General features: G+C 43.6%; 1 protein-coding gene across 1 annotated transcript; it reads right to left on the reverse strand.

Moving 5' to 3' along the window:
* Positions 1-10,073: 10,073 nt before the first annotated feature.
* On the reverse strand, positions 10,074-15,357 carry LOC306785745 (ras-related protein Rab-23-like; the record flags this gene model as incomplete). The annotated part of the gene is made up of 9 exons (XM_079280200.1): positions 15,043-15,357; positions 13,243-13,269; positions 12,782-13,013; positions 12,610-12,695; positions 12,282-12,438; positions 12,099-12,181; positions 11,915-12,007; positions 10,982-11,204; positions 10,074-10,086 (listed from the first exon to the last, which is right to left on the reverse strand). The coding sequence occupies exons 3-9, from the start codon at positions 12,934-12,936 to the stop codon at positions 10,074-10,076; spliced, it is 810 nt and encodes a 269-aa protein (XP_079136326.1). The 5' UTR covers positions 12,937-13,013; positions 13,243-13,269; positions 15,043-15,357.
* Positions 15,358-16,006: the final 649 nt, after the last annotated feature.

Genomic DNA, 16,006 nt, shown 5'->3' on the forward strand with positions numbered 1-16,006 from the left:
TTTCAGAACTGCCAAGATCTTGCTGGTCTCTGCTCTCTTTTCGTCCATCTGGGCTTTCTGGGCTTCCTGCAATCTCTGCAGTGTCTGCTTAGCCTCCCTCTCCATTCTTCCAGAATCAGCTGTGATCTTCACCTGTGTCTGATAAAGTTCAGAGGCTTTTTTATTCTGGTTTACGAAGGAAGACTTCTCCTTTTGCCACAGATTCTTCAGCTCATTCTCAGCCTTGATTAAAGCGGCCTTGAGCTTACTGTTCTCATCTAACTGTTGATTAATTGTCATCTGATAGCGGGTCTGAAATACCTTCATCTCCTCCTCAGTGGTAGTTTTAGGCTGAACGTGACGCGCAGTCTCCAGCAGGTCCTGTGTTTCTTTCAGAGCTGCTGCGATCCTGTTTGTCTCCGCTCTCTGTTCGTCCATCTGGGCTTGATAGGAAGACTGGGCTTTTTCCAGATTCTGCTTTGCCGCTTCCTGCTCATGTGCTCGATAGGAAGCTATGATATGCATCTGGGAGTGAGCGTATTGACTGCCTTTTATCTGGTGTGCTATGATGTTAACACGTTCATGTTGCCACAGGAGAAGAACGGTCTCCAGCTCCTTCTTGGCCTTGTCAAGATCCTCCTTGAGCTTACTGCTGACATCTAGCTGTTCATCAACTGTAGCCTGACAGACGTTCTTGAATACCTCCATCTCCTCCTCAGTGATAGTTTTAGGCTGAACGTGACGAGCAGTCTCCAGCAGGTCCTGTGTTTCTTTCAGAGCTGCTGCGATCCTGTTCGTCTCTGCTCTCTGTTCGTCCATCTGGGCTTCATTGAGAGCCTTGGCTTTTTCCAGTGTCTGTTTTACTGCTTCCTGCTCTTGTGCTCGAATGGAAGCGATGACCTGCACCTGGGAGTAAAAGTGGTCACAGTTGTTTTGCTGGCGTGCTTTGAGGAAAGACTTCTCCTGTTGCCATTGTAAACGACCATTTTCCAGCTCCTGCTTGGCGTTATCAAGAGCCTCCTTGAGCTTACTGCTGACATTTAACTGTTCATCAACTGTAGCCTGACAGAGGTTCTTGAATACCTCCATCTCCTCCTCAGTGATAGTTTTAGGCTGAACGTGACGAGCAGTCTCCAGCAGGTCCTGTGTTTCTTTCAGAGCTGCTGCGATCCTGTTCGTCTCTGCTCTCTGTTCGTCCATCTGGGCTTCATTGAGAGCCTGGGCTTTTTCCAGTGTCTGTTTTACTGCTTCCTTCTCTTGTGCTCGAATGGAAGCGATGACCTGCACCTGGGAGTAAAAGTGGTCACAGTTGTTTTGCTGGCGTGCTTTGAGGAAAGACTTCTCCTGTTGCCATTGTAAACGACCATTTTCCAGCTCCTGCTTGGCGTTATCAAGAGCCTCCTTGAGCTTACTGCTGACATTTAACTGTTCATCAACTGTAGCCTGACAGAGGTTCTTGAATACCTCCATCTCCTCCTCGGTGGTTGTTTTATGCTGAACGTGGCGCGCAGTCTGCAGCAGGTCCTGTGTTTCTTTCAGAGCTGCTGCGATCCTGTTTGTCGCCGCGCTCTGTTCGTCCATCTGGGCTTGATAGGAAGACTTCTCCGCTTGCCATTGTCGATGACTATTTTTCAGCTTCATCGTGGAGTTAGCCTGAAAGAATATCTCAGATATCTTCATCTCCTCTTCTGTCTTTTCGTGGACAACATCGAGAAAATGTTGAAGACGGTCTTCATTAATTTCCAGGAGGATTCTGTTCTTAATTTTGGTTTCGGTGATCCTCGCCTCGCTGTCCAACAGTTCACATCTTACTTGTTCCTCCAGGGAACTGATGTAATAATTAGTTGGATGTTCAACCTCTTCAGAAATGACTTCCATTGTTGATTTGGTGTATCTCTGATATACGTTGCTCTGTGAGTTCGCCATTGCAATTGTCAAGTGTTTATCAATCTTAATCAATTTGATGTCTGCTCTCAGATGTGAAATGTAGGAAATGTACAGGGACACAAAGCCAAGGGGTACATATAAATCCACGGAATCCGTGAGGTCATCAGGACAACATTCTGGAATCCGTGACATCATCAGGACAACATTCTGGAATCCGTGACATCATCAGGACAACATTCTGGAGTCCGTGATGGCATCGTTACTATGGATACCAGATTGAATGTTTATCTTTGAATGTATGAATGTAATGATTTCTGATGATACTTAAAATATGGCAAATAAATTAAACGATATGTAACTATATACATATATGTATGTGTATATGTATATGTATATATGTGTATATATATATATGTGTATATGTGTATATATATATATATGTGTGTATATATATATATATATGTGTGTATATATATATGTGTATATATATAATAATAATAATAATAACTTTAATTTATATAGCGCCTTTCAGGGAACCCAAGGCCGCTTTACAAGAGTAACAGTTAGACAAAAACAGTTTAGACAAACAGTCAGAAAAACAGAACAAGTGAACTAGGGGCCGAAAGCCTTGGCGAACAGATGGGACTTGAGGGCCTTTTTGAAGGCGTCCAGAGTGGAGATGTTGCGGATCACCGCAGGGAGAGAGTTCCAGAGGGTGGGGGCTGCCACACTGAAAGCTCTGTCCCCGAAGGTTCGCAGTTTGGTGCGGGTGGTGGCAAGCAGGCCAGAGTCTGAAGACCGCAGGTTCCGGGGAGGGGCATGTGGGCAGAGGAGGTCCGATAGGTACTGGGGGGCATGGGCATGGAGGGACTTGTAGGTGAGGAGGAGGATCTTGCATGAGATGCGGGACTTGACCGGGAGCCAGAGGGGGTTGATGAGGGTGGGGGTGATGTGCTGCCAGGGCTTTGTGTGCGTGAGAACCCTGGCGGCAGAGTTTTGTACATACTGGAGCCTGTCCAGGGTTTTGTTGGGTACCCCGAACAGGACACCATTGCAGTAGTCCAAGCGGGAGGTGACAAACGCATGGACCAGGGTTTCAGCAACAGACTCCGAGAGTGACGGTCGGAGTCTGGCAATGTTCCGGAGATGGAAAAAGGCAGTTTTGGTGACGGACTTTATGTGGGACTTGAAGGAAAGGGTGGAGTCCAGGATGACACCCAGGTTGCGGACTTCAGGAGATGGGGAGATGGAGCAGCCGTCATATATGTGTATATATATATATATGTGTATATATATATGTGTATATGTGTATATATATATATAGATCTATATAGATCTATATATATATATATATATATATATACACAGCAAAATTGGTAGTGTTAATTGGTGTTCATTTTCCAGTGTCAAATATTTTGACAACCTGGGTTTTGTGTATCGGTCAATACCGAGTACCGATCTGATACCAGTGTTATTAATTAACTGTATGCTTCACTGTGTGGAAGTTCCTATGATCATTATTTTATGTCGAAGGCAAAATCAGGCTTGACTTAAACATTGCTTTCCTAACTTTAAAAAACAAAATTTGACGAATAAATACCTGGATAAAAATGTACTGAATTGTTATTTTTCAGTGTGGGTTTAGCACAAAGGCAGTAAAACTGCCTGTGCCAAAGCACACTGTATATAATCCATCGGCAGGGGCGGACTGGGGGGAAAAAGTGGCCCGGGAGTTACTGTCAGACCGGCCCACTCAATACACGGCGCGCTGCCCACTCAATGCACGGTTTTTGCAGCAGCTCACTCTTTTCTGCAACACCGTCTATGATTTTCTCACTGTCCAGCATCTGCAAAACATCTGTCTGAGTAGCCATCAACATAAAAGCCTCCAGGTGCTGTTGAGAGAGCGAGCTCCTGAGCCTGTTTTTGATATATTTCAGCGTCGAAAAGCTTCGCTCGCATGCTACCTGTGTGACAGAGAGGATAATCAGGAACCTGTATGCAAGGCCTATGATGTGGTATGCATCTGTCAGGATGTTGTACTGCTTCAGAACTCGGTAGCAACAGATTGGACAGTCCTTGCAAGATGAGCACTTTTTGTAAACCATCTCTGCCTCATCTTCAGCCTCATCTTCAGCATCCTCCGGCCCGGGTTCTGTTGTCTTGGTTGTGTACTCCTCAAATACTGATGCCTTCAGCCTATCCCACTGTCGTGCCAGACGTTTGAGCTCGCTTTGTAACTCGCATAGTCAAATCAACGTAATTAACACAATGACAGCCACAAAGTCATAAGAACCAGTCAAATATATTCATATGACAACAAAGCACATCAATCCAGCAGACCTGCAGCGGATCCACGCATTCCACCACACAAGAGCACGAGCCATCAAATATTATTCATAAAAACGTTACTGCAGATGTAAAAAAACAAACGCAGTTTGTCACTTACCAAATTCTTTGTTGACAAAGAATTGAATCCCAGTACATCGTTTCAGTTCCAGTAAGAAGTCCTTCTCGATTCATGGACGCCGTGACAGTCGAGCCGCCCCTGTATTTCGCCGGTCTATGGCGGCCATTCGCACCTCCGCGGCCCCGCCCCGACCGTCGCCCGGCACGAGCGCACGGCGCAGACCGCGGTTATGGAGAAGTTGACAGAGATTCAGGCCATCAGACTCTTTGCCTGTTGGCGAGCAACATATAGCACACATGCCTGCCGCTGTCCTGATACATCTCTGTGTGGAGGCCAGGTAGCAACGTCACCGCGCCTGAAGAAAGACGCACCTGGATACATGGGTCCACGACGCGAGGAGAACCGAAGGAAACGCAGCCATATGTTAGCGGCTGTCTGTTAGCAGCACTTTACCATTGCGTAGCGTGAGCTGCCTCTACCGTTACACCCAAAGCATGGCCATTTGTAGAAGGTGTATCTTCTTCTTCCCACACTTTATGGAAATGTTCATTACCAAACACAGGAGCCATGCTGTTTCTCTCAGGAAAGGCCCAGTTAGCTCAGCTGCCCTTAAAAGAAGCTCTACAGAAGGTCCAACACAGACATTATTCAATGGTGAGTGAAGCTTCAGCATCTTTTTATTTGACAAGCACTTGCTTTTTTGTGTGCTTGTACAATAATGTATACACTGTCCTGCTTTCCTATGTTTTCTCACTTGAAGTCTCTGTCCATGGTATTTCAGTTGTGGAATGTGAATTGTCACCTTTCCTTATTATCAGGAACTATCGGATTAGTAGTTTGTCTCCATGTTTAATTATAAGGGAGAACCGTATCATGACATTTCTGAGTGAGTGTACTTTCCCTGCATTTGCAATTAGTTTGGACAACATGTCGTGTGTTTTCACATCTCTTTTAAAGAAAGATAAATATTTCGGCTAAAGAGCTGAGAAAAATGATCAGTATTTCGTGCTGTTATTCTGAGATTCAGTACGCTGCTTCCAGTTCTCAATCAATGCCTCCCTCCTTTCTGTAGCTCAGCATGGAGTACTTTCAAATATTTAACGCTTGTGAAACGGGGAAGTAGGTTTTTGTGTCACAGAGACTATACACTCACAGCCTTATGCTAAATATATCTGATGTAAAATATGCCGAGTGGGTTTTTCATTCATGTTTGTCGGACAGGGTGAATGGGTAATGTAGATAATACACCTGTTTTTGGAAGAACGTGGCCTGCACAAACCACTGAGTTAGTATATTGCTTAAGTGTTTAAATACTGCAGTGTCTGAATAAATACTTGGTTAGTAATCTGGTCTATTTAGACACTGTAGAATCATGATTTGCCTGTCTTCAATGCCTTTATTTAAATACAATTGTTCACAAGTTAGTGATTGTCCTCTGTTGATAATGCGGTGAAATGAGCCATGTTTGGCTGTCCTGTAGGAACGCGTGTCTCGCTTGTGGCTGTTATTGGTCGGTGAGAACGGCGTCGCGGCCACTTGGAAACAGCCTGTGGCCTCATTCTGGAAAACAATGCAGCGATATGGTGCACTGGAAAAAAAAAGAAGTAAAAACATCCCCCAATCTGGCAGTAAATTCTAAAACTTTTTTTAGATTGGAAAATTCTTTCAAATCCCAGTGAGGCAGCAACGAGATTCAAAGAAGACATTTTAAGCCAGCATGCAACTGGAAAGTCATTATATCTGACCATGGATCTTGGAGGCAGTGCAGAGGACAGGGAAAGGACAGTCCTTTCTTTTTATAAGAGGGCTAATGTTGAGTGGGCTTGCCCCTTGACATGCACACTCAAGGGTAAATTGGTTACACACACAAAACTAAAGATTCTTAGGACTGTTGCTGCTCGATTGTTGGTGGCGGCACTCAAGTACACGATTAAACGACTAAAGCCGTCAATACCACCATGCACAACAATACGCCATCTGAAAAAGTATGAGCACAGATGAATATCAGTACCACTGAAAGTCACTGCTTAACTGTAAACAAATCCAATAGAGAAAGTGTCACTTTCAAAATATAACTGACCTGTGCAGAGCTAGTCTATGCCGCTGGCGATCGGCATGCCCAGGCCTCCCGCCCGACCCACCGCCCGGTCTGCATAGCACCCGACCCCGATGCATGTCCCTGCGGGTGGTGGGTCCACAGGGTGGCTGCTCCATGGTGTTTATTCGGGCTGAGCCTGACCGGGCCCCATGGGCAAAGGCCCGGCCACCAGACGCTCGCCTACGAGCTCCCCTCCTGGGTCTGGCTCCAGGAGGGTGCCCCGGTTTCCCTGGTCCGGGCGATGTGGCTAAAGTCCGTGGGCTAACTATCATAGGGGTCGTTTTGAACCGCTCTTAGTCTGGGCTCTCCCCTGAAACCTGTTTGCTACCAGGGGCTAATGCCCCGGACAACATAGCTCCCAGGATCACTGAGCCACTCAAACTCCTCCACCACGATAAGGTGGCGATTCGCGGAGGAGATTTTTTTTATTTTTTATTTTCTTTTCTTTTATTTCTTTTTTTTATTTTTTAAAATTTGCCTCAGAGGGTTTTACAATCTGTACACATACGACATCCTCTGTCCCAGAACCCTCGCATCGAAACAGGAAAAACTTCCCCAAAAGCCCCTTTAACGGGGAGAAAAGGGGAAGAAACCTGTGGCTTACTTGGCAAACAGTTAATATTTAGAACAGTTCATGTTTAGAATGAGCTGAAGAATAGACATCTACAAGGAAGTTGGACCTCTGTGAGGGGGAGTGATGCCCATATTAATTACAGGCTCGTCACTTGGTCCAGTTCAGATTTGTTTTTTTTTTTAGTAGATTATTAGAACATCTGATAACTTCTACTATCACAGTAGTTATCAGATGTCCCAATAATAATAAAACTTCTACTATCACAGTAGAAGTTTTTAGATTATTAGAACATCTGTTAACTTCTACTATCACAGTAGAAGTTAACAGATGTCCTAATAATAATACTAATACAGATGTCCTAATAATAATGCTACTATCACATTAGACGTTTTTAGATTATTAGAACATCTGATAACTTCTACTATCACAGTAGAAGTTATCAGATGTCCTAATAATAATGCTACTATCACAGTAGACGTTTTTAGATTATTAGAACATCTGATAACTTCTACTATCACAGTAGAAGTTATCAGATGTCCTAATAATAATGCTACTATCACAGTAGACGTTTTTAGATTATTAGAACATCTGTTAACTTCTACTATCACAGTAGAAGTTAACAGATGTCCTAATAATAATAATATTAACTGTTTGCCAAGTAAGTCCTTACTTACAAAAGTAGAAGTACCCGTGCAGTAAAATGTATGCTGCATGTTTTTCAACCCCGGCATGAGAAGAGTTTGAACCATTTTTTCTTCTTCTTCTGCATGTTGCTGATCTGGCTCTGAAGATCTTCGGTGGCCTGAAGGAGGTACTTCTCCTGCTGCCAAAGAAGACGCTCATTTTGGAACATATCTTCTGACTTTTTCCGGGCTACTTTGAGCCCGTTTGTCTCCGCTCTCTGCTCCTCCAGCTGGGCTTGGGACGCCCGGTTTCTTTTGGACATCTGTGTAGTTTCCTCTTCCAATGTTTGAAGAGTAGCTAGGTTCTTCAGCTGGGCATGATCGAGGTCCCTGCAGGTTTTTTCCAGGTGTGCATTGCGGGATGCCAGTTCCAGACAATTGAGATGCTCAGCTTCTAACTGATCTGCAGTCTTTTTCAGAACTGCCAAGATCTTGCTGGTCTCTGCTCTCTTTTCGTCCATCTGGGCTTTCTGGGCTTCCTGCAATCTCTGCAGTGTCTGCTTAGCCTCCCTCTCCATTCTTCCAGAATCAGCTGTGATCTTCACCTGTGTCTGATAAAGTTCAGAGGCTTTTTTATTCTGGTTTACGAAGGAAGACTTCTCCTTTTGCCACAGATTCTTCAGCTCATTCTCAGCCTTGATTAAAGCGGCCTTGAGCTTACTGTTCTCATCTAACTGTTGATTAATTGTCATCTGATAGCGGGTCTGAAATACCTTCATCTCCTCCTCAGTGGTAGTTTTAGGCTGAACGTGACGCGCAGTCTCCAGCAGGTCCTGTGTTTCTTTCAGAGCTGCTGCGATCCTGTTTGTCTCCGCTCTCTGTTCGTCCATCTGGGCTTGATAGGAAGACTGGGCTTTTTCCAGATTCTGCTTTGCCGCTTCCTGCTCATGTGCTCGATAGGAAGCTATGATATGCATCTGGGAGTGAGCGTATTGACTGCCTTTTATCTGGTGTGCTATGATGTTAACACGTTCATGTTGCCACAGGAGAAGAACGGTCTCCAGCTCCTTCTTGGCCTTGTCAAGATCCTCCTTGAGCTTACTGCTGACATCTAGCTGTTCATCAACTGTAGCCTGACAGACGTTCTTGAATACCTCCATCTCCTCCTCAGTGATAGTTTTAGGCTGAACGTGACGAGCAGTCTCCAGCAGGTCCTGTGTTTCTTTCAGAGCTGCTGCGATCCTGTTCGTCTCTGCTCTCTGTTCGTCCATCTGGGCTTCATTGAGAGCCTTGGCTTTTTCCAGTGTCTGTTTTACTGCTTCCTGCTCTTGTGCTCGAATGGAAGCGATGACCTGCACCTGGGAGTAAAAGTGGTCACAGTTGTTTTGCTGGCGTGCTTTGAGGAAAGACTTCTCCTGTTGCCATTGTAAACGACCATTTTCCAGCTCCTGCTTGGCGTTATCAAGAGCCTCCTTGAGCTTACTGCTGACATTTAACTGTTCATCAACTGTAGCCTGACAGAGGTTCTTGAATACCTCCATCTCCTCCTCAGTGATAGTTTTAGGCTGAACGTGACGAGCAGTCTCCAGCAGGTCCTGTGTTTCTTTCAGAGCTGCTGCGATCCTGTTCGTCTCTGCTCTCTGTTCGTCCATCTGGGCTTCATTGACAGCCTGGGCTTTTTCCAGTGTCTGTTTTACTGCTTCCTTCTCTTGTGCTCGAATGGAAGCGATGACCTGCACCTGGGAGTAAAAGTGGTCACAGTTGTTTTGCTGGCGTGCTTTGAGGAAAGACTTCTCCTGTTGCCATTGTAAACGACCATTTTCCAGCTCCTGCTTGGCGTTATCAAGAGCCTCCTTGAGCTTACTGCTGACATTTAACTGTTCATCAACTGTAGCCTGACAGAGGTTCTTGAATACCTCCATCTCCTCCTCGGTGGTAGTTGTATGCTGAACGTGGCGCGCAGTCTGCAGCAGGTCCTGTGTTTCTTTCAGAGCTGCTGCGATCCTGTTTGTCGCCGCGCTCTGTTCGTCCATCTGGGCTTGATAGGAAGACTTCTCCGCTTGCCATTGTCGATGACTATTTTTCAGCTTCATCGTGGAGTTAGCCTGAAAGAATATCTCAGATATCTTCATCTCCTCTTCTGTCTTTTCGTGGACAACATCGAGAAAATGTTGAAGACGGTCTTCATTAATTTCCAGGAGGATTCTGTTCTTAATTTTGGTTTTGGTGATCCTCGCCTCGCTGTCCAACAGTTCACATCTTACTTGTTCCTCCAGGGAACTGATGTAATAATTAGTTGGATGTTCAACCTCTTCAGAAATGACTTCCATTGTTGATTTGGTGTATCTCTGATATACGTTACTCTGTGAGTTCGCCATTGCAATTGTCAAGTGTTTATCAATCTTAATCAATTTGATGTCTGCTCTCAGATGTGAAATGTAGGAAATGTACAGGGACACAAAGCCAAGGGGTACATATAAATCCACGGAATCCATGAGGTCATCAGGACAACATTCTGGAATCCGTGACATAATCAGGACAACATTCTGGAATCCGTGACATCATCAGGACAACATTCTGGAGTCCGTGATGTCTTCAGGACACCATTCTGGAGTCCTTGATGGCATCGTTACTATGGATACCAGATTGAATGTTTATCTTTGAATGTATGAATGTAATGATTTCTGATGATACTTAAAATATGGCAAATAAATTAAACGATATGTAACTATATACATATATGTATGTGTATATGTATATATGTGTATATATATATATGTGTATATGTGTATATATATATATATGTGTGTATATATATATATATATGTGTGTATATATATATATATATATATGTGTATATATATATATGTGTATATATATATGTGTATATATATAATAATAATAATAATAACTTTAATTTATATAGCGCCTTTCAGGGAACCCAAGGCCGCTTTACAAGAGTAACAGTTAGACAAAAACAGTTTAGACAAACAGTCAGAAAAACAGAACAAGTGAACTAGGGGCCGAAAGCCTTGGCGAACAGATGGGACTTGAGGGCCTTTTTGAAGGCGTCCAGAGTGGAGATGTTGCGGATCACCGCAGGGAGAGAGTTCCAGAGGGTGGGGGCTGCCACACTGAAAGCTCTGTCCCCGAAGGTTCGCAGTTTGGTGCGGGTGGTGGCAAGCAGGCCAGAGTCTGAAGACCGCAGGTTCCGGGGAGGGGCATGTGGGCAGAGGAGGTCCGATAGGTACTGGGGGGCATGGGCATGGAGGGACTTGTAGTTGAGGAGGAGGATCTTGTATGAGATGCGGGACTTGACCGGGAGCCAGTGGAGGTTGATGAGGGTGGGGGTGATGTGCTGCCAGGGCTTTGTGTGCGTGAGAACCCTGGCGGCAGAGTTTTGTACATACTGGAGCCTGTCCAGGGTTTTGTTGGGTACCCCGAACAGGACACCATTGCAGTAGTCCAAGCGGGAGGTGACAAACGCATGGACCAGGGTTTCAGCAACAGACTCCGAGAGTGACGGTCGGAGTCTGGCAATGTTCCGGAGATGGAAAAAGGCAGTTTTGGTGACGGACTTGATGTGGGACTTGAAGGAAAGGGTGGAGTCCAGGATGACACCCAGGTTGCGGACTTCAGGAGATGGGGAGATGGAGCAGCCGTCATATATGTGTATATATATATATATGTGTATATATATATGTGTATATATATAGATCTATATAGATCTATATATATATATATATATATATATATATATAGTTCTATATATATATATATATACACAGCAAAATTGGTAGTTTTAATTGGTGTTCATTTTCCAGTGTCAAATATTTTGACAACCTGGGTTTTGTGTATCGGCCAATACCGAGTACCGATCTGATACCAGTGTTATTAATTAACTGTATGCTTCACTGTGTGGAAGTTCCTATGATCATTATTTTATGTCGAAGGCAAAATCAGGCTTGACTTAAACATTGCTTTCCTAACTTTAAAAAACAAAATTTGACGAATAAATACCTGGATAAAAATGTACTGAATTGTTATTTTTCAGTGTGGGTTTAGCACAAAGGCAGTAAAACTGCCTGTGCCAAAGCACACTGTATATAATCCATCGGCAGGGGCGGACTGGGGGGAAAAAGTGGCCCGGGAGTTACTGTCAGACCGGCCCACTCAATACACGGCGCGCTGCCCACTCAATGCACGGTTTTTGCAGCAGCTCACTCTTTTCTGCAACACCGTCTATGACTACGACACAATTTATGAGTAACATCACTGTAGCGAAGTAATACAACTTAAACTGTAGCATAAAAAAAAAGAAAATGATTTAGAGGACTCCTCACCTATTTTATTGCTTGTTGTATGCAGCACCTCGGTCTCTTCTGCCATTTGCTGTTTGAGTCGCTGGAGATACTTCTCAGCTAAGTACTTAAAAACTACAAAAGAGAACAGAGATGTAATACTCGTGTTACCCAGAGTGAGACGGCTTCACCTGCTTATTAGACTCGTTAACTCTCAGTGACCTACCCTCGTTGACATTGAGGTCCTCTTTTACTGAAGCTCGGTAAAATCTCAGCTTGAGCCTTTTAGCCAAAGCTTCGGCCTCCTCGCTGCAAGTAAAGACAATACACAGTTATTACCATTTGTCCTGAACACTCACTTGCTTTACTGCTCAAGTAGGATTATTAGAATAAAGCAGCTACTGCTTACTTTTTTATAACGGTCTCTTCCAGGAGGTCAATTTTGTTCTGCACTAGAACTGTGGGAATATCTCCGATCTCGGCCTCCAACTTCTCCCTCCAGCTGTCGATGGCCTGAAACGACTCCCTGTCCGTGGTGGAGAAGGCTAGCACACACGCTTGGGCACCTGGAATGCAACAAGACAACACACCAACCGTTCATGTTTTTAAGCTTCTGTTTCTTTCAGCTGAAAGATAGCGGTGCTATGTGCGCCAGAGCATGTGCTTTGGTTGAATGGCGTGCTCGGTCAGTGGCCCGAGGCAGCAGTGTTGTGTTTGTCACGGTGGTGGGGTCTTACCACGGTAGTAGGCCTTAGTAATAGCGTCAAACTCCTCCTGCCCGGCGGTGTCCCACAGCATTAGTCGGACCTCTTCGTCATTCACGCTAAAACAAAGAGCGGGCAGTGAGGGACGGTACACACTGTTGGCAACATCTGAAAGAGGAAAGTAAACCTCGGAGAAGTTGCTTACATGATCTGCCTTTCCAGGAAGTCCACTCCGATGGTCTTCTTGTAGTCCTTGGTGAAGACGCCCTTGCAGTACCGTTGGATCATACTGGACTTGCCAACAGCCCCGTTGCCGACCACGACCACCTTGATGGCCACTTCCATGTCCTCCTCCAACATGGTGGTGACGTGTGGCTGCTGTACTCACTTCCACTGCCTGGGTAGTTTCAGTGATGTGACACAAACACATAAACCAACTGAAAGTGTAAAATAAACCAAACATTAATGTACGGCACATGTTTAGATGCTGGAAGTCAAACACACTCTTGTCTGGTTTACATTTGAAGCTTTGTGTCAGTGACAGGAAGCAGATGTGCTCATCTTTGAGTGTAACGGTTAGTCATGTAGCTGATTTACTGAAAATGATGGTTAAATTTGGTTTATAATCAGAAACGTCCCGCACTCTGTTTGTAAAAAAATACTTACTGAAAAGCTTTAATTTTCAATCAGACCCTATAATTAAACAAAAACAAAAAACAAAGAGTTCAGACACAGAAAACACTCAAAGATGTGACTTTGGCCACAATGAATGTTGAGCTTGTATTACAGTGTGAGCTCTCTTTTCTCCATGAACTAACATGACTTCTACAAGTTATAAGAGAAACAGTTACAATCACACTCCGTCCTTTCATCTCGACGCTTCAGCTTTAACTAGACACCAAACTGAACCAAGTCAACAGCAAACTGATTCAGATTAAATTGGTTAGATAAAGGTGGTAACTAAGTAATCAACTTTTATTAGGAAACATATTAGCAGACAAATCAGTCGGATGAGTCAATAACATGAAACCTAAGCTATTTCTTGCCCAAAATGTAGAAGATACATTTACATTACAAGTTAACTGTTTTTTAAAAATGTATCGATGTTTTTCAATTATTCTTTTTGTATACATCATGACAAAATCTCAAATAACCAGAGCTCAGCAAATGCTTCTTATGTTTGGTCAACAGTCAAAACTCTGAAAGCATAAACACAACGATATGAGAGAGGTAGTTCCCTCTAGTGACGGGCTTTACATACACGATGACTGGACTCATCCTTTAAACTCTTAACTGTTGTAAATGTGACTAGTTATGCGTCTGCAGCGACTGTGCGACGTGTTTACCCTTCCATTAGCGCCGAGAGCAGCAGACTCCACATAGCAACTGGGTCTTCCACAGTTATGTGTGTGTGTGTGTGTGTGTGTGTGTGTGTGTGTGTGTGTGTGTGTGTGTGTGTGTGTGTGTGTGTCTGTAGCTGCTGAGTGCGATGCTAAACAGTATTGTGGGAAAGCTGTTCCCGGTGGATACTGGCAGCCTACTGTGTGACAGCCTGTCTGGATTTGAGTCACAATATGTATTGCAGTCAAGAGCCAACCACATTGTTCATCAACTTTGAGCTGTATGACGCAGCAGTTGTTTTAATATGCAGGGCTGGAAATAAAAACGGCCTGCTCTTCACAAAAGGTTTGATGTCTACTTGTTAATGAGTTAACAGCTAAATTTCACCTGGAAGTCTCTTCAATTGATCTGATTTATGTTTAGTGAGGACTCAAGACCATTTCTATAAAGGTTGAAAAAAATCAGATTTCTCACACAATAAATTGTAAAATACCTGAGAGTGCCAGCTGTCCATTACCATCAACTCCAGTATAATAAACATCAATCAAACATTTAAACAAGTAGTTTTCCATACCTGCACAGATAACTATTCTCTTTAGTGCGTGTCTTCTGGTTATCATATTCATACCTGAGACTATTACCCCTTTCATACTACATGTCTTAAAGACATGACAGAGTATCTGAAACACACTTAGCATGGCAGCAGAGTATCCTATGCATTAAACTACACATATAAATGACCTCTGTTAAGTATGTAGAAGGTAATACACCTCCCCTCTGGAACAGTGAGTCATCTTCACAGACACTAAACTCGGGCCTAAAGGCGGGGGCACCGTTAAAGCCATAGAGAGGATACAATTACTGTAGTGCCATTAAGATGTAACTACTCCTTTCTGTTGAGGGTTACTGCTGCTGCAGGTGGTGTTTACAAAGTCTGTGAGGAGAGTTAAGTCTTCAGTCAACTTTTAATTCTGCTTCATTCCCTCAAATCAGAATCCCTTGGTCGTGATATGACTTGTTGAATAGCTGACAGGAGAGTCTCCAGGTACCAAGCAGCTGCTCGTTAATGCCTTAAAGCTGAGTGCTGGTGAGTAAGGATGTGAAGCAGAGTAGACAATCGCTTACCTTTAGAACCACTTTCCAACTCATCCGGTGTCCGCCAACATTAGATGAGCTAACCAGACACTTAACCCGCAATCACATATCTCCAGCCTTCCTCCGCTCTTCTCTGTGGTATGTGCTAAGGTTACCTAGCTTAGGTTAGCCACTAAAAGAGAAAATAACCGTCTGCTTATCTATCTTATATCTATCTTATGACTACAGAGACGTGACGTTTAATCAACGTGTACAACTAAATACAATCCGTGACATTTACGGGAAGACAACGCATTGCTATCTATCTATTCGCGAGCCTTCGTTCCAGCTAACTGCGTGCGCAATGAGAGCAGCTAACCAGGCTAACCAGGCTAGCTGGCTAATGTTTGTTGCTAAGCAGCAGTGTCAAGAGTTTCTTCTTCTACTACTTCTTGATGCTTTTTACCGCATGAAAAACAACGAAATATAGCATTACCGCCACCAACTGGTACAAAGTGTGGTTACACCTCTAAACACTGAATGTAAACATGTATAAATAGTATCAATACTGATGCATTAATGCGTAAAACATTGCATTTTGATATCCTAGATGAAGCTAATGTAGTTTTAAGTAATTTATATACTGTTAAGTATCTAAATCAAGCTCATCATGGTTTTTAATCAAACATCTTCATATGAAATATTGATTTCTAATATTTATTGTCGAGTAGAAATTACAGTAATTCCCTCTGAAATGCATGAAGTAGTATAGCAATTACAAAGTATAGTATTAAGTATAAAAATAAAGTACTTGCACTTGAGTAAACGTACATAACGTTATACTGAATATGTGCTCGTAGCTTCACACTCAACTGCAGGACAACCGAGATAATAGTTTTCCAAAGTTTCCATTAACTATTATAATTGATTGCAGAGAGCGTCTGGATAAATAAAGACAGGGTACTAAACCTTCCAATTCACTGAAGTAATATAATAATGTATGCTGGAAAAACAA

Source organism: Melanostigma gelatinosum (genome assembly GCF_949748355.1).
Source record: "Melanostigma gelatinosum genome assembly, chromosome: 12".
NCBI classification, from domain to species: Eukaryota; Metazoa; Chordata; class Actinopteri; order Perciformes; family Zoarcidae; genus Melanostigma; species Melanostigma gelatinosum.